Here is a 23578-nt window from a genome sequence, read left to right on the forward strand (position 1 = left end):
AATTTGGAATGGGTCCTCAGAGTATCCAGAGCTGTGTGTGTGGTGTATACATAAGGATGCACATACACATGTATGTATATGCACATATACATACACATGTATGCACATACACATGTATGTATATGCACATATACATACACATGTATGCACATGCACATACACATGTATGCACATGCAATACACATACGCATGTATGCACATGCACATACACATGTATGCACATGTATGCACATGCACATACACATACACATGTATGCACATGCACAGACACATACATATGTATACACATGCACAGACACATACACATGTATACACATGCACACACACATACACATGTATGCACATGCACATACAATGTATGCACATGCACATACACATACACATGTATGCACATGCACAGACACATACACATGTATACACATGCACACACACATACACATGTATGCACATGCACATACAATGTATGCACATGCAATACACATGTATGCACATGCACATACACGTGTATGCACATGCTCACATGTCAGCAGTTGACTTTCAGAGCCTTGCTCACTCTCGGCCTTTTATGAGACAAAGTGTTTCATGGATTCAGCTGGGCTGGCTAGGCAGTGAGCTCCAATGATCTCCTCATCTCTGCCTCCCTGGTGCTGAGATGACATGGCTCACCACCCTGCCCATCTTTTTGTGGGGATCTGTGCTCAGGTCTTTACACTGGCAAGGCAGGTTCTTTATTTACTGTTCTATCTCTACAGCCCCAGGTTATTCATTTAGATCTTGGGTCAGGCAAATAAAAACAACTATATACTTTAAAAACGTTATATTCAATGAATAAGGGGGTAAGTAAAGATGGAAGTTTGATTTTGGCCAACAATAAGGTTCTAGTTTGAATAATGGAAAAAGAAAACTTCTAGGAGGAATGCCATGGGTCTTGTTAAACTCCATGTGTATGTCAGATGGGTGAAGTCAGACCAGAGCCCGGTGGGAGTTTTCAGCTAGAGCCAGGCCAGTGGGACAGGGGTGGAGTGTCTTCAAAGCCATACCACATGCCTACCAGCTTATAGATACAGTTATGAGGAAGCCAGCTAACCTTTTCAGGGAAAAGATAGTGAATATTTTAGGACTTGGGGTTGTATTTGCCTTTCATTATTATAATGAAATACCAGAGACAGGATAACTTTATACAGAAAATAAGTTTGTTGAGCTCACAGTTTGGAGACTCAAGGGTGTGGTCCCAGAATGCTCACTTCTGATAGTGGCCTTTGTTGTGGAATGGAAATGAGATGACTTTGTAGAGTCAGGTGTCTGAAGACAGCGTTAACGGGGGAGGGACTTACGCAGCAGGTCGTATTTTAGAAAGTGGGTCACTGAGGTGTGGGCCCTGAGGTTTATAGCTTAGCTCTGCTTCTAGCCAGGTCTCTCTGTCTGCTGACCATCAAAGGTAGAAGCAAGCCATCTCAAGCTCCCCCATCCCCAGAGTAACCGGCACACACTCACTCCTTTCCTAGCATAATGAATGGTAACTCAGATAATCTGTCCCCATAAAGAATTTCTCATTGGGTATTTTGTTGTGGTTATAAGCCACTAAGACAGCCTTCTTGCCAGCAGAGTGCCAAGGCAGCATACAACATTTGTGAACTGAAGTTAAGTCCTAAGACTGTGCACGAGCACCCTCTGCCCTTGTCTCAGGGTCTCTCCAACCCCAGGCTCTCTTCTCATGACCTCACAGAACCCCCCAACCACTTCCCAGTCACCTGACTATTGGGTTAAGTTTCTATCTTCTAAATCCCATTAACCTATGACTTTCAGACTTAAATTCCTGCCAGTGTTGTGGAGGCCAGTTGATCACAGGGGGGCATGCAGTCTGCTGTGGTCACCCATGTCTGCTCAAGACAGAAACAGCCACATAAAAACACACACTGAGCAGGCATGACTGTGTGCCAAGAAGCTTCATTTATGGGTGTAAAGATTTGAATTTTCAATCTTTTTCATGAATCACGAACCATTATCTTTCTTTTGGTTTCCTTCCCAACCATTTAAAGATATGAGATCCATTCTTAGTTCAGGGACATGGAAACGGGTGGAAGACTGGCTTGGGCCCAGCCTGCCTCCCACACACCACCCTTTCAATCTTGCAGAGAGACTGGGCCAGGAACTAGAGTAGCCCAAAGCAGTCTCCATCCTAGATAGCTGAACATTCAGGTGTGAAGGGATGCTGTAAATGATTATGGAGTGCCCACTATGTACCAGGGTCTGCATTAGTTGACAGACACATCAGCTACTGAGACATGGTCCCCTCGAACACAGAGCTTGTAGGACATAGGCATCAGGGAACCCTACAAATACAAATCACAGCAACAGAATCATGGATGGTAAGGAAGGGCACACATGGGGCACTTGGACGCCATGCCATGCGGGATGAGTGACAGGAGGTATGAGTGACGTTGCTTGTGAGTTGGGAGCCCAGGTTGGTTTTGCATTTAGTTGCACAGGAGTATATGAGAGCTAATTTTGTCCTGCACTGAACATGGAATCCAGGAGAGGACTCCCATGTGCAGGGCTAGCGCTCTGAGCCCAGCAGGCCACACCTGGGCACTTTTCAGGAGTCTTTTGCTGTCAGCGGTGTTTAAATTAAGCACTCTAGGGGCCACACATTGATAAGCCTCCCCAGCAGACTCTAGCTTTTTACAAAGAAGATGGAGAAGGGCCTGGTCCTGAATGCTGGAGATGAAGAAGGACTAGAAGGCAAGGGGCTGGAGAGCAATGAGGGAGATAAGGGGCTTGGATGCAAATACCCTTGTCTTCCCTCTTGTACATATGCATGTCCCAGGCCTGGGCTGACAGGGACATGGCCAGGCTGTCCCAGGGAGAGGACCTGGGAATCTTCAGGGAACTAGTCCTTGTCCATGAGCAAAACCATGTGTCTCAGGCTGCAAGGACAAGGGTCAGAGATTTAGCTCAGGAGGCAGGGCAATTTTCCCCAGGACTCCCATGGGAGAGTCTTTTGCCTTGTTTTAAATATGCATCATGAAACACATGTAAAGGTTGGTGCAGAGCACTGGGTGAAGTGACCACCCTTCCAAGGGAGCCACGTTCCTCAGGGCCAGGAGCACAGGGAGCCTTTCTGTCTGGATTGGACTTGGCATGGCAAGTCCCCCAGGATTCCCATGGCAGCTGGTAACTGCTGCACCTTCCCAGGTTAGGAGCTTAGGAACCCAGCAGGGGTCAGTGTGAGACCCTCTGCTGGGGGATCACAGCACCTCCTCTCCCCCACAACCATTGTGACAGTTGTGGGTGTGGGGACAGGTTTTCTAGCTCCATTGTGGATTCTGGCTCAGCCCTGCCTTCTCCCAGGCAAGTGGGAGCAATATGCAGCTGTGGGTGCCCCCTTGTGGTCGACTGGCCTCATGGAACCTGTCACACTGAGGCCAGACTTCATTGCCAGGCAGCTCAGAAGCCACAAAAAGAGATACTGAGAGGGAGGGAAGACCTGACCACAGATGTCTCCAGATATGCCCAGAAGCCTTAGTAGACACAAGAACTGGCTGCCTAGCAATGAAATCTGCCATCTTCTTGGAAAGTTGTGCACCTCACACTCCCTGGAGCTTGCCTATGAAAGTCAGGCAGACAGATAGATCACTTGACCTCAGAACAGGGCTGGTAGGAGAGACTCTGCAGGTAGCCAGGAGTGTGAACTCTGCCCCAAGGTTAACAGATACACAGCATGAGTCCCTTGGCCCTTGCTCCTTGCGTCTCCGCCATGCTGCTAGTGTGCTGGGCTGTATAGTATCCCTCCCATGGGCTGGTAGGACCTTGTTTGTGGCACTGTCAGACAGCTGCTATGGGGAGAGGTGACCTTTTCCCACTCTGCCTCTCCCATGTCTGGGACTGTCTCCAACCTACCTCCTTGATTAGGAACAGGGTCCTGCCTGTTTCTGTTACGGACAATACTCTCCACGAATGACTTCCTTCCCTTACCCCTCACTCATCAACTTGATGTTTTCTTCAATGGCCTAAGAACTCTCGTATCTCAGCACTGGGTGTTTTTATAAGCGACGTATTACATTAGTGCTGTGCTCATTGACATGGTGTCGGGAGGTTCTCAGGGGAGCGGGACAGGGCAAGTCTGCCTGTTTCTGTGTGTTTGCATGCACACATGTGTCCTCACTGTGAACACGCGTGTGTGTGTTTCTGTGGATGTCTGGGTCAGGTCCCTTTCATAGAGGTTCACGTATAAATCATGCGCAGCTCTGTGTCCCCTGCAGCTCTGGGAAGAGACAAGCAACGATGGAGACAAAGGTTGGCCAGAGGAGGCAGCTGACCCAGCGACAGAGGGTGGGGCACAAGCCCCACACTGCCCTGGCCCCACCTAGCGTTTCTTAGCAACAGGCCCTGCCACAGAGACTATTTTGGGAACTGTAGCTTCTTACTGAGTGTAATGGGTGGGAGCTCTATGCACAGCCTAGAACAGGACTGCAGGACTGCTGAGCAGCACTGATGCAGGTATTGCAATCCTGCAGTGGTAGATGGGATTGGAGGCCCCTGGGCTTCTCATCAGCAGGTTCTGCTATCTGTTTGTTATAGTGATGATGATGAGGTACAGTTGTAAATCACAGCAGACATGGGCCCTTTCTCAGGCTTGAGTCCACCTCAGCAGTGAACAGCTACCCCTGTCCCCACCCCACAGGGCAGTGAGGGGCTGAGAGTGACAAGACCCACCTCTCGTTCACCTGTCTCTGGCACAGCATCTACCCTGGTGGTGGAAACAGAATCTCTAACAAGTGAGGTTCATCAACCTGTCCTCAGTTAGGCTAATTAAAGAGACAAGTTAATAGAGAAAACCAGATTTATTCGGTAGGGGAGAACAGAAATGCCCAATGAGTCTTCGAGTCCTGGTGTGAGATTTAGGTTTAAACAAAATGCAGGAAGATGCACAGCAAAGCCATCAGGGTGTGGCCACACAGGCCCTTCGTCTCTCCCGAAAGGTGGTCTAACAAGCCTGTACTGTTTCCCTGTAGCTGGCACAGGCTTTATCTCTTCCTCCCAATATGAGATTCCTGGGAGAATTCCAATTCTGTAGGGACCATTGTAGGCCAAATGGAGGGACAAGAGCGTCTCCTTCAAATCTCCATTCCTGACTGGATAGTGACTGCAGATCTGGCCCTCCTATCTGTCTGTCCAACTGTCTCACTGAGTAGCTGCAGTGAGCACACCTGCCACAGACAACACATGTGAACATAGAGCATGCATGCACAGTGAAAGCACATGTACACTCCGTGGGGTGTGTCTGTATACGTATACACATATATGCACACATACACGCACAGGAGCACACACACTGCATCCTGCCTTTTTGTTACCGCATAGAAACTACTCGGACTTAATGTTGATATTCCAGAGAGCCTCATGATGCCTCCCTCCTTCATGGCGATTAGTGTTATGTCTTGTGATCCTCCGGGGTAATGACATTTGCACACTGCCTGAGGGAACCTGGCAACAGTGACTGTCACAGAGGTGTGTCAAGAACAAGCAAGTCAGTCACAGGGTACTTAAAACACAGTCTTGAGCTTGGTAGCATCTGATCCTATATCCTTGGCTGTTCTGGGTCTGTCTCTGGCCCAGCTGGCTTGGCAGTGAGAGCCAGAAACTGAATGCGGTTCAGAGCTTGCTTCCCTCTGGTCCTGGGGTTCTGTGACATGAAGCCACAGGGGAGAGCAGGCCAAGTGGTGAGCAGTGTTTGGTCATTGTGTGGTGGCAGTGCATGGTCACTGTGTAGGACCAGCAGTGGGTGATTATTGTGTAGCCAGCAGTGTGTGGTCACCCTGGGATTTCCGCTACTGGGTCTGTCTTTGGAAGAGGCAGCTAGACTTACTAGAACTTCCGGGCAGGGGATGTGGCCCAAAGAGGAGCTCGCCTCAGGTATAGATGTCAAGACGTCTGGTGAGACTGGCTTTTCAGCTCTTCCCCTGTGGAGGAGGAAGCACCCTGATGGGCGATGGTAAACAGGAAGTCAATTTCAGATCTTCTGAGAGATGACAGAAGGAAGTAGATCAGGCTGGAAGCCTAGGCCTGGGTCTGCAAGAACCCTCAGGGAGAGGGCTCTGCTGTCCTGAGGCTGCTGTTGACTCGAATGGGGCCAGTTGTGTTGGCTTTCTCTTCACAAACCACACCAGCAGCAAGGAGTCCCAGAGCCTGCGGCTCACTCAGGCACCTGCGGCACCTGCAGTTCACTTACCTTATACTACAGTGTATTTCTCACCACAGTTCCAGGGAGCCTGCGAACACTGGTCCCACATCGTAGACAAGAAAACTAAGGTTCTGATAGGTGGCAGGGGGTGGGATGCATGTTAGAAGGATGGTGGGCTTCTTTCCTGGTGGGGATCAGGTGAGCAGTCTTGGGGACCCCAGTATAGTAGGTGGCTGCCTAGATTGGCCAGCAAAAGGGGGTTTTGATCTTGAAATAAATTGATCCTCTACTCCTGTGATAAGTAGCCTGGGAGGTGACAGGCAGGAGAGCACCCTGGTGTATCCAGGACTGAGAAATCTCTGCAGTCCACACTGCACACTCCATCCTGTCTCCATAAACTGGGGACCAAGAGCTTCACACGGGAGAACACGTGGTGAGTGCCCCCCATCAGAGTGGATTGGGTGTCTTGGAAGAGACATTTTGATTAGCCTCCCTGGAGCTAGCTGTGTGACTGGAGTAGTGATTTTGTTACTAGGCACGAGGGTCTCAGAAACCTACTGCCTCAGCTTCGCTGTATTCCAGAAGAAATCAGATGACAGATATTGGCAAAAGGAGACTGGCTTATTTAGGTGGGGAAATGGTTCAGTCGGTAAAGCATTTGCCATGCCTACAGAGGAGTCAGATTTCAATCCCAGAACCCAAGTAAAAGAACTAGTTGTGGTGACAATCCTGTGAGTCCAGCACAGGGGAGGCAAAGCCTGCTGGGCCTCTGGCACTCTCTGGCTGGTCAGCCCAAGCTATCAGGTAAGTTTCAGGCTTATAGTTTGGTCAAAACTGGGGGGACAGGGAGTTTTTCATGTTCTCTACCATTCCTGTATCTGTGCCATAATTTTATAGAAAAGATAAGATGGAGGCAGGAACCATTCGTGAGGTGACTTAGCCATGAGATAAACCACCAGAACAAGGTTACTCCCCTCCCTGAAAACTGAGCCTGTCTGCTATCAGGGTTTGAACTTTCCCTCCTAGCCTGGTTTCCTGAGAAATATTTAATCCTATAGGTCCAGTTGTGTTAGGGTCCCTGTTTCAATTCTGGTCCTCAAAAGATTGGGCTCTCCTGAGGGTGACAAGTCAAGTCAGGGACAGATCCTCAGATACCTCAGCATTTGAGCCTCAGGAGAAGGGGATGGATTTTCCTGAAGCCCATGAAAGACTCCATGTCCCTCATCCTGGAAAAGCTGCTATGTAAATTGTCACTCAGCTTCCCTCCATTCTTGGCTTGGATCCTTATTGGGTTTCATTTGCTGCCATAGCCATCTTCAAAGTTTTTAGAACGTTTGCCATCTGGGGCAAAGGGCAGCATCTGTCTTAATAAACTCTAGACATATAGGTGATTGACAGACATTTGCTTCTTGGTGAGTGACAGTCAGTGATGGTACAAAGATGAATGGCTGTAGTCACACTATGTAACAACCCTAGCACCTTAGTGGTACCTGCAGTGAACATCTGTTGCCACATGTCAGATGGTCCTGGCCAAGCTGTTGAGGTCTGTTGTTAGAAAAAAACAAGTAGGGACAAACAGAATTTTGAAGCCACTTCTTCATCAAGTCCATGGGTCCTGTGGATCAAATAAGCCCTAAGGAGAATGCAGAGCTGGGTGGGGCTACCATAAAGGTGTATGATAAACGGGTAAGAGTTGGTGGGGGAATCTCCCATCTCCCACAGGTATTAGAGTACAAAGAAAGATACATGGGGAGAATGGACCCTGGGCATATAGGGTAGGTACCAGGCTCATCTGGAAATACAGTTTAGATAGAGGGACTCAAGCAGAGTGTGGGATACCACATCAGGCCACCCATGACACCCTTCGCAGGAAGGGCCTCTTTCATGAAAGAAGGATGCGGAAGGAGGTATGGTCTGGCTGACGGCTGAATTTCTTTGCAGATTCTGAAAGTAAGGCATGCAGTCCCAAGGAAGGCTCCCAACCAGCTCAGAGTGAGCCGTCCACTGGCGAGCAAGAGACACTGACCTCGGAGGGTGTCCAGCCCGGAAGCCCCTCGGCCAGTGGAACAGATCAGGCCTCCCAGGACGAGCTTCTGTCCTCTGACGCCCATCTGGATGACACAGGTACTAGCTGGAGACCCAGTGGGCTGAGCACTCCCAACCAAGGGCTTGGACTGTTGCTCCACTGTCAGGATTGGTGTATCTTAGTTCTGCCTCCTTCAGTCTCATGGCTGGTAGATCTGAATGTTTCCTGGAATTCTCCTGGCTTCTCCCAAGATGGATGGAGGAGGACTGAGGGATCTAAAATGGTTGTGCAAGCATGATCTCCTGCCACATGCCTCCTGAAGTCAACCAAATGTGGGGATACGTTTCAGCCAACTCCAAATGGGTGTGTCCGGGGACAGTGCCCTAATCCTGGAGCAGATGATCTCTTTTCCTGAGGGATGCTGGGGTGTGTGTGTGATGGGAGAGCCATGCTGTGTCATGGTCTGAGGGAAGCTCCTCTGTGCCTTGTCCTCTGTTCTGTGGGAGAAGTTATAGAGTCAACATCAGGGTTGTCTGGAACACATAGAAACTTGGTACCATGTTCACAGGTAGTCAGTATGGAGGAGTAGGGGCTGGGCTCATGTTTTTGTTTTAACAGAGTAGACAGGACTCTTGGTGACAAGAAGCTAAGCACACCAGAGTGCAGGCCTCACTCTCCTCCCTGACCAAGCAGCTTTTTAAGCCACCTTCTGAGAGAGACTTCCCTGGGGGCCTGTTCTCCCCTCTGTTCTATGCCTAAATCCATGCTGCACAGTGTGGGGACTGGAGCTTGAGCCCCACATATCTCCAGGGTTCTTGGGAACCCAGGCTGTGGTGTGAACATTCTGAGATTCTGCTCCAGGTCCCATGGGTGTCTGTTCCCTGGCCTGTCTCTCTCCAAGCCAGAGCCACTGGATGCTCTTTGCCAGATGTCTGTCCCCAGCCTCCCTTCAGTATCAGCAGCTGCTCCGGGTGTGCCCGCCACCTCTTACATGGCTGTTCCTCTCAATCTCACTTGGCTTCAGGACACAGTGGGAATTTGGAGTCTGAGGAGTTATGGAGCCAGAGAGGAAGAGCCCCAGCTGTTGCCCAGCTGTCTCACCTTGAGTCCCTCAGAATGCTCATGGTTGGTTAGAGTTCCAATGACTGTGTGGAGCCTCTTTTCTGTGGTTACTGCTCCCCAGCCCTGGACTTCACCTTCAAGCACCCCCAAATGGCTGGGTCTCTGTTCCCAGCTCCTACTGGTGGCTCTCAGTTCTTTGTCCCCACTTGGCTCTGAATAGCTCCATGGGCAATGCCTGTTTCTGACCTCAGAGAGTTTCCAGGTACAGAGCTTTGGGATGGTCTCCTGGGAGCAGAGTGAGTCTGCTGAGAATATCATGTCTTATGCTGGGTGTGATGGTTTGTATATGCTTGGCCCAGGGAGTGGCACTATTAGAAAGTGTGGCCCTGTTAGAGTAGGTGTGTCACTATGAGTGTGGGCTATAGGACCCTCATCCTAGTTGCCTGGAAATGAGTATTCTGCTAGCAGCCTTCAGTGAAGATGTAGAACTCTCAGCTCCTCCTGCACCATGCCTGTCTGGATGCTGCCATGCTCCCACCTTGATGATAATGAGCTGAACCTCTGAACCTGTATGTGTATGTGTATATAGTATGCTTGTTTGTGTGTGGGGGTATGCTTGCATGTGTGCATGGGGTGTGTTTGCATATATGTGTATGTATGTATGTGTAGAGTGTGTTTATGTATGTGTTTCTGATATATATGTGTGTGTGTGTGTGTGTGTGTCTGTGTGTGTGTGTGTGTGTCTGTGTGTCTGTGTGTCTGTGTGTCTGTGTGTGTTGTGTTTGTGTATGTATATGCAGGTGCATGTGGAGGCCTCAGTTTGATAATCTAATCTGGTCACTCCTCCACATTATAATTTGAAGCAGGGTCTCCCAGTCAAACCCAAAGCTGTTCTATATGACTAGTCTCACTAGCAGGCTTGCCTCACAAGGCTGGGATCACAAGCTAGTCACCAACCATACCCACCAGCATTTATGTGGGTTCTGAGGCTCAAAGCCTGGTGCCCTTAGCTACCACCTGCTGTACAGTGTAGAGTGGGCAGTAGTGAGTGGCTGGGTATCAGGCGAGGTTCTTGTGACCCTTCCCACCTCTCCATTAGTAAACAGTCAGAAAGCCCAGCATGACTGACTTTCCCAAGATGGCAGTTTCTTGGCTCAGAGTATATCCACTCACAGCACCCAGTCCTGCTGTTTCTTTGAAGCCATTTAGTCACAGCCCCACTGGGTCCCGGCTTTGCTTCCTCCTGTGGAGGCTGAAGGGTTGAGCCTGTGTTCTGTCATCTGATCTCTATATTTAGTGAGTGAAGCTTCAGGCTACTGTGGTCCTCATCTTTCCCATGGAGCTCAGGAGGACCAGATGCTGATCCGAAGCTGTCAGTTCTCCTTACCGTCCATGTCCTGCTCAGTGCCCAAGGGAGCAGCTGCATCTGGGCCCTGTCCCTTTGTACTGAGCTAATTTCATAACAAATGTCACCTGACAACAGAGAGATCCAGATTCTCAGGTGTACAGATCATGCCGACATTAACTCCCTCAGCTTCTTCCCCGACTTGGGCAAGCTCCCCCTGGTGCCCTTATGGGTTCTAGACTGCACCACTAGAAGCCCACAGTTCTGCAATGGTGCTCACCGTTCTTCCCAGTGCTCAGACACCTAGAAGAGCCAAGGTCAGGTGCTTTGTCTGAAGAAAAAATAAAACAGATTTTTCCTGAGCTTGACTGAGGTCAGGGAGAGAGGTCATTGGAAAGCACATGCAGCTGTCATAGGCCCTGGCTTTGCAGGGCTCCTTTCTTGCTCATTTATTAATGCCTCGGTGACACCTCGGCCTCATCCTGTCCTGCAGATCCAGGATTCTGCTGCACACACCCCATTCTCCTTGTGACTTCAGGTCTACCAGCCTCATACTCAGTTCAGATGTCACTGCTGTCATAGTTGCCCCCACAGTCAAGAGAAGACTCCTAGGCCTGGAGCTGGCTCAATGGTAAAGTAGCCATGCAAGCATGAGGGCCCAAGTTCGATTCCTGGGATCCATGTAAACACACTGGCACAGCGCAACATGCTATAATCCCGAGGATGATGGTGAGGAAACAGGAGGATTCTTGGAACTTGCTGGACAGCCATACCAACCTGGGGATGACACTCCAGGTTAACCTGGCCTAAGACCTACACACACACACCATACACAAACACAAGCGCCCCCATCTTTGTGTGTGTATATACACAAATGTGTGTTGCATGTGAGTGTATATGCCTGCTTGTGGGTGTGAATTTGACTGTGTGTATGTACGCACATCTATGCAATACATACCAGTGTATATGTGGGTATGTCTGTGTTTTGTATGTGTTGTGTGTGTGTGTGTGTGTGTGTGTGTTTGTGTGTGTGTGTAGAAGGAGAGAAATCTGACTGAGTATGTGTGTAGAAGGAGTGAAATCTGTCTGAATACTGCAACATCCAGGGTGTAGACACTGTCAAAAGGGCAGGCTGCAGCCTTTCTTTATTTGGAGGTCCATGTTGACCCAGCTCTCATGCTTGGAGGAGGTTATGTTTCCTGGTTCCATCCTGTAAAGAGCCCAGGAGGAAGCAGCATTTGACTTCCATGGGATGGTTCAGGGTCCTGGTCAGGTCTGGGTTTGGGCATTCCTGTGAGTGCACTAGTTTAAAAAAAAAGACATTGGTGAGCATACCCTGCAGGTTCAGTGTGGCCTTACAACATCCTGTGTTTTAAATGAGGAATGCAGCCCAGAGAGATCAAGTCACTTCACTTACTCATCATGTGACTCAACAAGCAGCAGTCCCAGGGGGAGGGGCTACCTTGGCTGACAGTGTGAGGGGGGCGTGTCATCATGGTGGGTGTGGGGGTACATCATCATGGTGGGTGGGTGTCATCATGGTGAGTGTGGGGAGGCGTGTCATCATGGTGTGTTTGAGGGGCATGCCATCATGATGGGTGGTAGGGGTGTGCCATCACAGTGGCTATGGGGGTGTGTCATCATGGTGGGCACAGGGGTCTTGTGATCATGGTGAATGCGGGGGCATGTCACCGTGGTGGGTAAGCATGGTGGCGGGCAGCTCTGTGGTGTGCTGGGTGTGCTGCTTCCTCTTAACTCAGCAGCAGTATAAGAAGTAGGCACTGAGAGTAAGCTGGTCCAGGCTATAAATCTTCAGAGATGTCCTTCAGAGACCTACTTCCTCTAGCTAAGTTCCACCTCTTAAAGTTCCTACTCCCTCTCCAAATAGCACCAGCAGCTAGAGACCAATTGTTCAAACAATGATCCTGGAGGGTAGGAACATTGTCATATTCAAGATACAACAATTGCTTTTAGACCACAGAGTTCCTAAGTCCTATCCAGAACATTCTACAGACCAAACTAGAGCCATGAAGAAGGTAAACCTTTATTTGACTTCTGGCATATTCTAGATGTTGATTGTTACTGAGGTCTAGAGAAAAAGTTGCCAAGCTGTAGGCTCCAGTTTGGACCCTGCCCTCTTGCCTGTGTCTGTGTGCCCTATCAGACATTAGATATTAGGTGTCGGTCCTCCTCCAAGTCTAGCCTCTGCCTCTTACCTCCCACTGGTTACAGTGGTGGCCCCGGGACCCTGGTACTTCCTCAGGGACCCTAGAACTCTCTGTTCAGTGCATACCACTAAGTCATGTGACTAATCAACCAGAAACAACTGAGCTTCAGGCCTTCGATCACATTAGCTACTTGCCGGTTGCCAGTGGCTGCCTGTGGCTGTGGCTAAGTCTTGGGCGGGGGCACTGTTCTACTGAGCAGTGCCATAAGTGAGAGGTAGCCATATGTCCATCCTGGTGTGAAGCCAGGAGAGATTTTGCTGTTTGGGTTGGCTGAACCTTCTGGAGCTTTCTATTCCAACAAAGGCTATAATTGTGGCAAAGCCCACATAATCTATGCTGAAAGCAGTGGCCATCTGGCCATCTACTGGGGTATCGGCAGAGAAACTTTTAGTTTCTGACTTAGGGGATGGTTGGGTTTAGGAGGGTTGGAGGTCAGAAGGAAGCCTGGCTGAGACCAGGTAAGTCAGGTCTCTGGAGGCTTCTGGTAACTCTCTGTGGGGACATGTGGCATCTCTGAGGAGGAGGGGTTTGGAACTGACACAGCACAGGAAGAGGCAGAGCCCCAGCATTCCCCAGGTCGAGTTCCACATGGTTCGCCAGCCAAATGCCACCAGCCCATACAATCCTGCCTCATTCTTTTTACAACCCATCCCATCTCTTCCATGCTCAGGGGTGTGGTGGACAACAAGAGAAAGAGTGGAAGAGACTGTGAGGGCTTACATGACTAGCCAAGAGTTTGGTCAGAGCCCTATGTGGAGCGGCAGGGTTGTCACCCACCTTCTAGGGAAGCTAAAGCAGGGTTTTGAGTTAAAGCAATGTAGTGATGTCTTGTTAAGGAAGTCTGTGGAGCTGGCTCAGTGGGTGTGGTGGGAGTCTAAGGAGGAGCCTCAGTGGGTCTGGTGCTTGCCCCACAAGCATTAAGACCCGAGTTTGGATCCCTAGAACTTATGTAGAAGGAAGATATTGTGGCATGTGTCTGCAACGCAGGGCTGTAGGGGACAGACACAGGATCCTGGAGACTCTTCACTGGCCAGTGAAATGGCAATCTCTGGTTTCAAAGGGAGACAGAGAGTTATAGAGGAAGACATGCTGTCAAGCTCTGCCCTGCCCCCCCCCACAGTGCATGCATTTGCGTGTGGACACACATATACAGAGAAGAAAAAGGCATCTGGTATAAGCCTCCATTTGGTTAGCCCATCGAGGCCCTGGATACAATTGCTGTACAGCTAAAACCAAAGAGTTGGGTGAGAATATTTGTGGCCTTCAGCTTGTTTGACCTTCTGGGGAGAGGGAGGATCTCAGAGCACTCATCTAGTGAGATGGAGGCTGAAGCCAGAGGACCAGGTTTGGGAGTGACTAACCAGACAATGTCTGTGGAGGAAGACACAGGCCAGAGTCCATGTTGTCACTGTTAAGGGGTGGGTACAGGGGGCAGAGCGCATGAAGAACAGTGCAATAGGGGCAGAGTAGTTGAAAAGTGTGAGAGCCAAAGCCAAGAAGAGAATTGGAGGTTAGTGAGGGACTTAGCAGGATGGCCGTGATGAGGGGCTGACAAAGACACCCCAGGTAGAAGAGAGAATAGTGTCAGAGTACAGAGGCACAGTTCTGGTGATGGTGTTTAGTGAGTTCAATTGCATTAGTCCATTCACTTTTGAGATCCTGAAGATCAGACTCCTATGTAGCTATACACAAGCTAGACAGGTGCTCTACCATGGCCTGGCATCCTCAACCCTCTTTCCTTTTTGGTTTTGAGAAGGGGCCTTGATAAGTTGTCAGGGCTGACCTTGAACTTACTTTGCAGCTGAGGCAGTCTTTGAACTTGTGATCCCTCTGCCTCAGCCTTCAGAGTAGCTGGGACTACAGAGGTACAGCTGAAGCTGGGCAAAGATGCTAGCGTATGAGTTCAGAAGTGTTTGGATTGCTTTCCGTGTGATAAGTTACTAAAATGGAGAGACAGACAGACAGACAGGCAGGCAGACAGGCAGGCAGGCAGGCAGCGTGTGTCCATAACCTAAAGAGACATGAGACTGGCCCAAGTTGGGGTTTTCAGCCAGATCCCACATGGAGCTCCAGCACAACAGACAGATCTACACTGACCCCATTGTCTGACCCATCAGCAGAGCCCCAGGCTCAGACTGTCCTGTCTCCATGCTGACCTTTCTTGTGGCAGTGCCCCTAGACAGAAAACAGGAAGTCCAGTCAAGATGAACTGGACTAAGTCCCTGGGAGGAAACCGGTTCTCAGAGGGTGAAGCTAGCCTGTCTGTATTCCCGCTCTGCAGGACCAAGGCCTGCACCAGGGAGTACACCAGAGCCATGGAGGAGCTGTTGGAGCTCAGCCTATCTCCCACTACAATGGTGTATCAAGGACAAGAGCCCCTTCCTAAGTAGAAGAGACCCATCTACCTGACAAAACATAGCTCTCGCCTCTCCTAGTGGAGCTTCCTGTGAGCAGGCCAGACAAACATTTTATGTCCCCAGACACCTCTAGGCCTCATCATGCCTCTCCTCCATTGAGAGCTGCTTCCTGGAGAATATGCTACCCAGAAGTAATCAGGACAGGGAGTGATGCAAGGAGTGCTCACTCCAGCCGGAGCAGAGTGGGCACATCTAGTCCTGTGTAGATGCTTATTGGAGTAGCACGTCTCCTACATGACTGTGAGAACAGGCAGAGTGTGTGTGTGTCCCAAAGCCCACTGGCCATTCCTATGAGCTTGGCTCTGGGACAGGTCATCTACTACCCTGTGCTGATTTACAAGACACAGAAGACCCAACAAGCCATAGGATTTGTATCCATTAAGAGAAGATGGGGGCTGGAGAGATGGCTCAGTGGTTAAGAGCACTGACTGCTCTTCCAGAGGTCCTGAGTTCAATTCCCAGCCACCACATAGTGACTCACAACCATCTGTAATGGGATCTGACGCCCTCTTCTGGTATGACGGAAGACAGCTAGCTACGGTGTTCTCATATTCATAAAATAAATAAATCGTTAAGAGAGAGAGAGAGAGAGAGAGAGAGAGAGAGAGAGAGAGAGAGAGACCATCTCTATTCTCAGAGTTCCTGAATACATTTTTACCTCAAAAAATACAGAATGCTTATTTTAATATTATCAGGGAAAAAATTAAATGGAGGTACCACACATTAAAATTAACAGGGTAGAATGATTGTCTCAGTGTCCAGAGATCTTTAAAAGGAAAACTTCTTTTAGCAGTCGACACTCCTGGGGACACTTTAAATAATGTGAAAATAAAAGCAGTGTGTTCACATGTATCCACACAAGGCAAGAACACAGAGCTTGAGGTTCAGGTCATGGTCACTCAGGTGGCCATTTTGACAGTGCTGCCAATTCTGCAAGGCCTTCTGGAATTTTGCTCATGGGGAGTTGGGACAGCCAGCCCTCGACATAAAGGCTGCATCCCCACGAGCTCGAAAGGACTGTGTAAAAGTTAGAAATTGCAACATGGTGTACACACAGGGGCCAGCTATGGCTCTCAGTTGCTTGGGCGGGTGCTAAGAGCCCAGAGGATTCCCTGGATGCTCTCCAGGCAGCTACAGTCCCTCAGAACAATGGACAGTGCTCGGGCCCTGAGAACAAGGAGCCAGCCTTGCCTCCTGGGGAGGAAGTTCCTCCTAGGCAGCTATGCATCCAGTAAGTGCCTTCCAGAAGCACCTTGAGTTTGTGCTGTCAGAGCAGGAGGCTGTCCATTTGTGATGGAAGGAGATGACTACTTTGAAGGGAAGCATAGCAGGTGTGTGCATGCTGAGGAAGCTAATACGCTTCCTACTATCGTGTGGACTCAGTTATCATTGCAAAGCTTCAGATGAGGGACCATGTCAGTAACTGGAGATGTGCACAGAGGCTGGAAGCAATCACCTTCAAGAGAGGTTCAGAGTGGGTGCTGAGTAGGGTGGTGGCCAGTACGGAACAGGTCTCCAGATGTGTCTTCCACACCACTATCTTCTATAGCTCTTGACATAAGCACGTGGGTAGTAGTTTCACCCAGAGAGGGGCCTTCCTCAGGGCCCGGGAAGCAGGAAGCTGAGCAGAGGATGCAGGGCTGTTGGGATGGTAGTAGGCCTGTGCTGGCTTATAAAGAATGCCAAGAGGGAGCCGGTGGTGGACCAGGAGAAAATAGAACTGTCAGTGGGGGCTCACGAAGGAGGCACCCAGGTGAGCAACTGAAGAGAGGACAGGGCTCTGGAAGGCTGACATTCCCTGGAAGTCCCATCTCCCCTGACTCTAGATCTGTGTGCCAGGGATAGGGCACCTATAACCCACACAGAAAAATCACAGCTGTTGACACAAGGGTCTGGATGTATCAGACATTTGTGTAGATGTCACCCCTGCCTTTTGATGAAACTGTAATTCCTGTTCATCTTGATTTTGAGACATAGTTTCATGGTGTATCCTAGCCTGGCTCCAAACCTGGGATTCCCCTGGGACAACAGGTATGCACCAGCACACATGGCTTCATCGTTCCTTCCTTTAAACCTTAAACCAATCCTGTATGAGGACATTGTCACTGACGTGGTCACTAATGGTAAGATATACACAGAGGTTTAGCACCAAGCCAGGCCAATGTGCACAGCCAGCTTGCACAGCCAGTTTCTCTGACTCTAGAATCTATCAAGACAGCATGCTTACAAGTGTGAGGTGCCCAGGCTCCTTCGAGAGGAGGGACATGGCCACCAGTGCCTGAATGACTTCCTGACTCCCTGTTTCTTGTGGTCTCTTGTTCACTGAATGCACAGGCAAGTCCACACGGAGGATCAGTGCCTTCCCACCATCGAGACACTTGTCCCCAGGTCTTGTTCTCTCTTAACCATGCTATGTCAGCCTCCTCTAAATACTCCATTTTGCCTTTGAACCAGCCAAGATGCCATCTGCATCCAGTGAGGAAGAAGCAGATGCTGGCAGCCTCCTGCCCACCACTGATGAGCCCTCTCAAGCCTTAGCTGGGTCTGACTCCCTGGACAGTCCTCCAAGACCCCTGGAGAGATCTGCGAGCCAGCTCCCCAGCCCTCCATTGCTGCCCACCCCGCCACCCAAGGCCAGCTCTAAAGCCACAAAAAATGTCACAGGTGAGTCTGCTTATCCTCCCATCCACCCATCCATCCGTCTGTCCATCCATCCATTCATCCATCCATCCATCCATCCGTCTGTCTGTCCATATGTCCATCCATATCTTCCATCCATCATGCCTACTCCAGCTCCAGGCTGACTCTTACCATTGCCTCAGTGCACTGGCTCTGCAGGCCACAGAAAAAGTTCCCACAAGGCCATGATTGTTGACTGCAGACTGCTTGAACACTCTCCAATGGAGAGATGGTCCTGTACCAGTCAGAGGGGGAATCTTCTAGACTTTGAACCCTGAGCATACAGCCAGCCCTCAAGGTGGGACTTCCTCTGCTAACACATGGGTGTCTGTACTGTTTCTGCCACTCCCTGCAATGGCCTGGGCTGCCCGTTTTCTCCTTCACAACAGCTCCATATATGCATCAGGGCAGAGCCAGGAGTCAGCACTGGCCCTTTCTGTGGCAACTCAGTTGGACAGAAAAGACCCCATTGTCATCAACCCCTGTGATATCTTCACCTCCTCACCTACAGCCCTGGCTTCACGGGGGATTTGCTGCAGAGAGTCAACATTTACTCATTGAGCCTTCAGGAACAGGCACCTCAGTACCACAGGGAGGCAGGCTATTCACCAAATGGCGGCTATTTTTTTTTAATTATTATTTTATTTGCTTTTTCATTCTTCAATCCGTTTTTACAGTCCAGTCTTCATCCCCCTCCCAGTATGCCCCTCTAACCACTCCCCATCCGTACCTCCTCCCCCATCTCCAAGAGGATGTCCCCACCCCCCTACCGTCACTCTCCCTCACCCCACCAGACCTCCCCACTCCCTGGGGCCTCAAGTCTCTTGAGGGTTAAGTGCATCTTCTCTCACTGAGGCCAGACAAGGCAGTCCTCTGCTGTATGTGTTAGGGGTCTCATATCAGCTTTTGTATGCTGCTTGGTTGGTGGCTCAGTGTCTGATTGATCTTAGGGGTCCAGGTCAGTTGAGACTGCTGGTCTTCACATGGGGCTACCCTCCTTCTCAATTTCTTGAATACTCCCTTGGAAGCAGTCAGCACTAGAGAGCAAAGCCCAGCTCAGTGAAACCAGTTATTCTGTGGACATGCATAGTACATGTGTGTGTACTTTTTTGGGCTACTTTATTGTGTTCTTATATCTGCCATCCTTCCAACCTTTATCCCATCCTAATCCCTTCCAATCCCCCAACACCAAGTAGGAGAGAAAACAGCTTAGAGGGGAAAGAAGTATAGACCTCTAGACCTCTTTAGACTACTCCCTGCTGCTTAGGGACTTTAGGTTTCTTGGCGGGCAAGTCTAGTCTTTGTCATCAGTATATCTCCAACTTCTTTTCTTGTTTCTTTTCTCTCAACCACTTAACAAACTGCAACAGCAACTGGCAGCGTCAGGGAGAACAGCAGCTACCACAGGCTCTCTCGGGTCTCTCCCATTTATACTGTCTCCTGAGTCCCCAGAATTAAACTATCTCCAGCTGGCAAAACCACACCCCTACTAGTGCATGAGGCAAATCATAGTCACCTACAGTGAGGCAGCCTCTTATCCCACAACTGGGATTTTAAAAAAGTATACTTATGTAACATAACTGGTTTTTTTAAGAAACCAAATTCTCACTACGCATGAACACATCCCTCACTAGGCTGGCCCTTGAGGATGGAGGGCAAGGGTCCTGTGCCCAGTTTAGAACACTAAGACAGAGAGGTTAACTTATCCCAGGTCCTGCATGATACAGGCTCAAACTCATTTGTGTCACCCTCAAACATGGCCGGTCCCACTTTGGGCTAGTAACCATATCCCATTGTCTTACACTGACGTCACTTAATAGCTGTGAAGACACATCATGGCCACAGCAATGCTTATAAAATAAAGCTTTTAGCTCGGGGCCTGTTTGTAGAGTCAGAGGGTAAGTACTTGATTGTCATGGCAGAAAGCATGATGGCAGGCAAGCAGGCAGCTTGACAGCTTGCTTACATCTTTGTGCTTGCTGAACCTGGTGTGGGCTTTTGAAACCTCCAAGGCCACCTCTCCTAATCCTTCCCAGACAGTTCTGCTAACTAGGGGTTGAGCATGCAAATATTTGAACCTATGGGGGCCATTCTCATTAAAACCACCACATATACTTGCTGCCTCCTGGTTTACACAATAGAGTGCTTGACAGGCTGTGTGTCAGCCGCTGGCACAAGGAAACTGAGGTTTCCTTATTCACAGCTGGTCAGTCCACACCTCTCATCTTATCTTTATCTCTGGAAGGGACTCAGAGGCAGCAGGATCCTGACACCCCATGGATTGGTCTGAACAGGAAGATGGCCCCCAGTTCAGGACTTCTGCCTGGAACCTGAGTGGCTCTGCCTTTGTTGTCCCCTCTTTTCTTTTCCTTCCTGGGACATGTTGTTTCCACATGTGACCACTAGGTGGCAGAATCAGACAGTTCCTATCTTGTGCTTAACTCCTTGGTACTGGGGAGGTGGATGAGGTACATCCTAGCCTGACACCAGGACCCTCGGTCTGCATCTTCCTGAGTTACAATGACAAAGAAACCTGTCAGCAACAGGTTTATCTCTCACAGTCCCAGAGGCCGTAAGTTCTGGGTTGGACTACTGCCAGCCCACTTGAAGTTTAGTAAGGGCCTGCTTCTGGATTTGTAGGGTAGATTTCTGGTCCCACACATTTGTGTCCTGTGTGTGTTCACATGATTGCATAGATGTGGAAACCATGGGGCTGGAGGAGGAGAGATAGATGGTCTCTTGTTTTCCTTGACATTTCCTGTTAGGCTAGGATGGCTAGTTGGCTGCAAGTCACAGAGATTCACCCCTCACCTCACACCCCATCTCCATCTCCTGAGTACTGACACTGTAAGCACACACTGTAACATGGGAGCAGTAAGACAGCATGCCAGGCATGTTAGTCTGCCACTCAGACATGCCACTCATGTTAGCATGCTCCTCAGAAATGCTGAGGGGTGATAGTCTGTCATGCCTACTGTGGGTTAGTCTTTCTTTCTGTATTGTGGTGCTGAGGTGATCCTCATGTGGTGTAGACACCTTTGGTGACATCATGGCCTGGTTACCAAATAAGCAGATGAGCTATAATGCACCTCTTTTTCCTCCTCCTTCTCCTCCTCCTCCTTCTCCCTCCTCCTCCTTCTTCCTTCTCTTCTCTTTCTCTTCTCTTCTCTTCTCTTTCTCTTCTTCTTCTTCTCCTTCCCCTTCCCCTTCCCCTTCCCCTTCCCCTTCCCCTTCCCCTTCTTCTTCTACTTCTTCTTCTTCTTCTTCTTCTTCTTCTTCTTCTTCTTCTTCTTCTTCTTCTTCTTCTTCAAACATGGATTCAGACTCCTTTGATCATACAACAAAATACTTTACCAACTGAAACCACCTTCCCAGTTATGCTGGTCATGTTTAAAAAATGATCATTATAATAATCTTCCCACATGGGCACTGGTCATCTTTTGGGTGATAGCTAAATACTCTTGAAAAGAATTCTCATTCCTCCATCACTCCTAAGAGGAAGCAGATGGTATGGTCCTCCTGGACTGGTACTTGGGGCTCCAGACTGGGGTGACACTCAGGGAAGGTCTCACTGTGGAAGGGATATTACTGTAAAGGAAAAGAACCTTCAAGGGCTCAGAGTTGGGGCAGCATGATGCTTCAGGAACTAGAAGGATGTCCATGGGTAGCCTGAAGAGGGTGGGGTGGCAGGGTGCTGAGCCAAGCAGCCCAAGGGGCTTTGGGTCTGGGGCATGAGTCTGAATCATGTCAAAAGGAAGGAGAGAAAAATGTGGCAGGACTTACATTCCAGAAGGAGCCCCGAAGGCTGAGGTACAGGGTAAGCATGATGTTTTTAGGATCTGTACAGGGAACAGATGTTTTTAGAAGGGCTGAAGCAGAAGAAGGGATGGTGCAAAACGCTAAATATTTATGATATCCATGGATCAATGAACCTGTCTGGAAAGCCAACTCATCAAAGGATGAGGGAAGGGTGCTCTCTGCACTGACCTCACAGGATGACACTGGTTTTGACATCGCAGAGTTCTTCCTCAGTGGAGTGGTACGGTTGGTGTAGGGACTTGGGCAGAGTCATATCCTAGTCTCCTCCCTGGAAATGGGATCTGGCTTGGCACTTCTGTGTAGGTCAGGTGGCCTGGAAGAGTGTGAGGAGTGCACCCTTACATCTTCCTCAACACCTTGGTCCCTATGAGGAGGGTGATACTCGTGTACGTTACTGCTCCACCCCAGGTCAAGCTGCGCTCTTCCAAGGCCCCAGCATGAAGAACAATGAGCCGGTTCTCAGAGGACAGCTTGCCACCCCCACAGGGTCCCCTCATCTCACCACTGTCCACCGGCCACTGCCCCCCAGCCGCGTGATTGAGGAGCTGCACAGGGCACTGGCCACGAAGCACCGTCAGGACAGGTGAGGCTCTGATCCTGCACACTTGTGCTACCCGAGAGGACTAGATCCTGGGAGGACCCTTCCGATCTGTGCAGTCACCCAGAGCCTGGCCTGGGTTTCTTAATCCACTGGAACCATCTTGATTTTCCTAAGACAGGGGCTGTGCACATGGGACTCCAACCAGCAGACTCCCTGTATTACCTCTCACATGGGGGTTGGGGCTTCCCGAGAGAGAATAGTTGGGAAACGGGGATATTAGTTTATGATTCTGAAATCCCTGCAGGTCTAATGATGAGAATACAAGGTACCCCAACCCACTGCTTCCTTGATTTTGGTGGCTTACAGCTGGTGTGAAGAAAAGGGTACTTGAGGAGGAGAGGCAGCCCCCGAACACATGCCAGTGCAGTGGCCTACTGGGGTTACACACTGTCTTCCTCAGATCTCTAAAACTGTTGGTCTGAATGGTTGAAGTATACATATCGGCAGGACTTAGCATATGCCCTCTGCTTTCGGCAGGGCACAGCACAGAGCCAAGTACTATAGGCTCAAAGTCTCAGGTTCTCTTTAAAGCTCTCGACACAAGGCCACCCCTGGAGAGTTCACCAGGTCCCACATTGATGTCTGTGGCTTTCTAGAAAAGTGGGCACATGTAACAGGGACCATCTTTCCCATTTAGTTTTCAAGGGCGGGAATGCAGAGGGTCTCCGAAGAAGCGGATGGATGTGCGTCTGTCCAGGACGTCCAGCATGGAGCGGGGCAAGGAGAGGGACGAGGCGTGGAGCTTTGACGGGGCCTCGGAGAACAAGTGGACTGTTGCCAAAGACTCCGAGGAGAACAAGGAGAATCTGATACTGAGCTCCGAGCTCAAGGATGACTTGCTACTGTATCAGGATGAGGAGGCGCTCAACGACTCTATCATCTCCGGTGAGGAAGGCAGCGGCTGGGGGAGGGGTATCAGCCTGTGCTAGGTCACCCAGAGCCACATGGAAGCGGGAGCTTTTCTGCTAGCCACTGGCTAGGAAGGGGTAAAGTGGAAGGCCTGCACTAAAGAGATGGGGGAGCCCTTCCCTGGGGGTGCCAGGCCCAACAAAGACTATAAAGACATTGGGTGAACTTGTGTCTGGAAGGTTGGATGTTTGTTCCAATGGATTTTGGCAACACACTAAGTGGACCTGTGAGTGATCTTGACATGACACCCCTAAGCATGACCTGACCAAAGGCACGGCGGTAGCATGTACATGGCCACGGTTTTGCAT

The 23578-nt window shown here is 49.8% G+C and overlaps 1 protein-coding gene across 1 annotated transcript in view; it reads left to right on the top strand.

Moving 5' to 3' along the window:
* Phactr3 (phosphatase and actin regulator 3) overlaps positions 1-23578 on the top strand; it is a 160483-nt gene that overhangs the window by 119247 nt on the left and 17658 nt on the right. Inside the window, exons 4-7 of the mRNA XM_028774144.1 lie at positions 8126-8308; positions 17717-17926; positions 22169-22343; positions 22999-23246. Coding sequence (XP_028629977.1) covers positions 8126-8308; positions 17717-17926; positions 22169-22343; positions 22999-23246 — 816 coding nt within the window. The remainder of the gene's footprint in view (positions 1-8125; positions 8309-17716; positions 17927-22168; positions 22344-22998; positions 23247-23578) is intronic.

The sequence above is a fragment of the Grammomys surdaster genome, unplaced genomic scaffold, assembly GCF_004785775.1.
Source record: "Grammomys surdaster isolate TR1022 unplaced genomic scaffold, NIH_TR_1.0 238, whole genome shotgun sequence".
In the NCBI taxonomy this organism is placed as follows: domain Eukaryota; kingdom Metazoa; phylum Chordata; class Mammalia; order Rodentia; family Muridae; genus Grammomys; species Grammomys surdaster.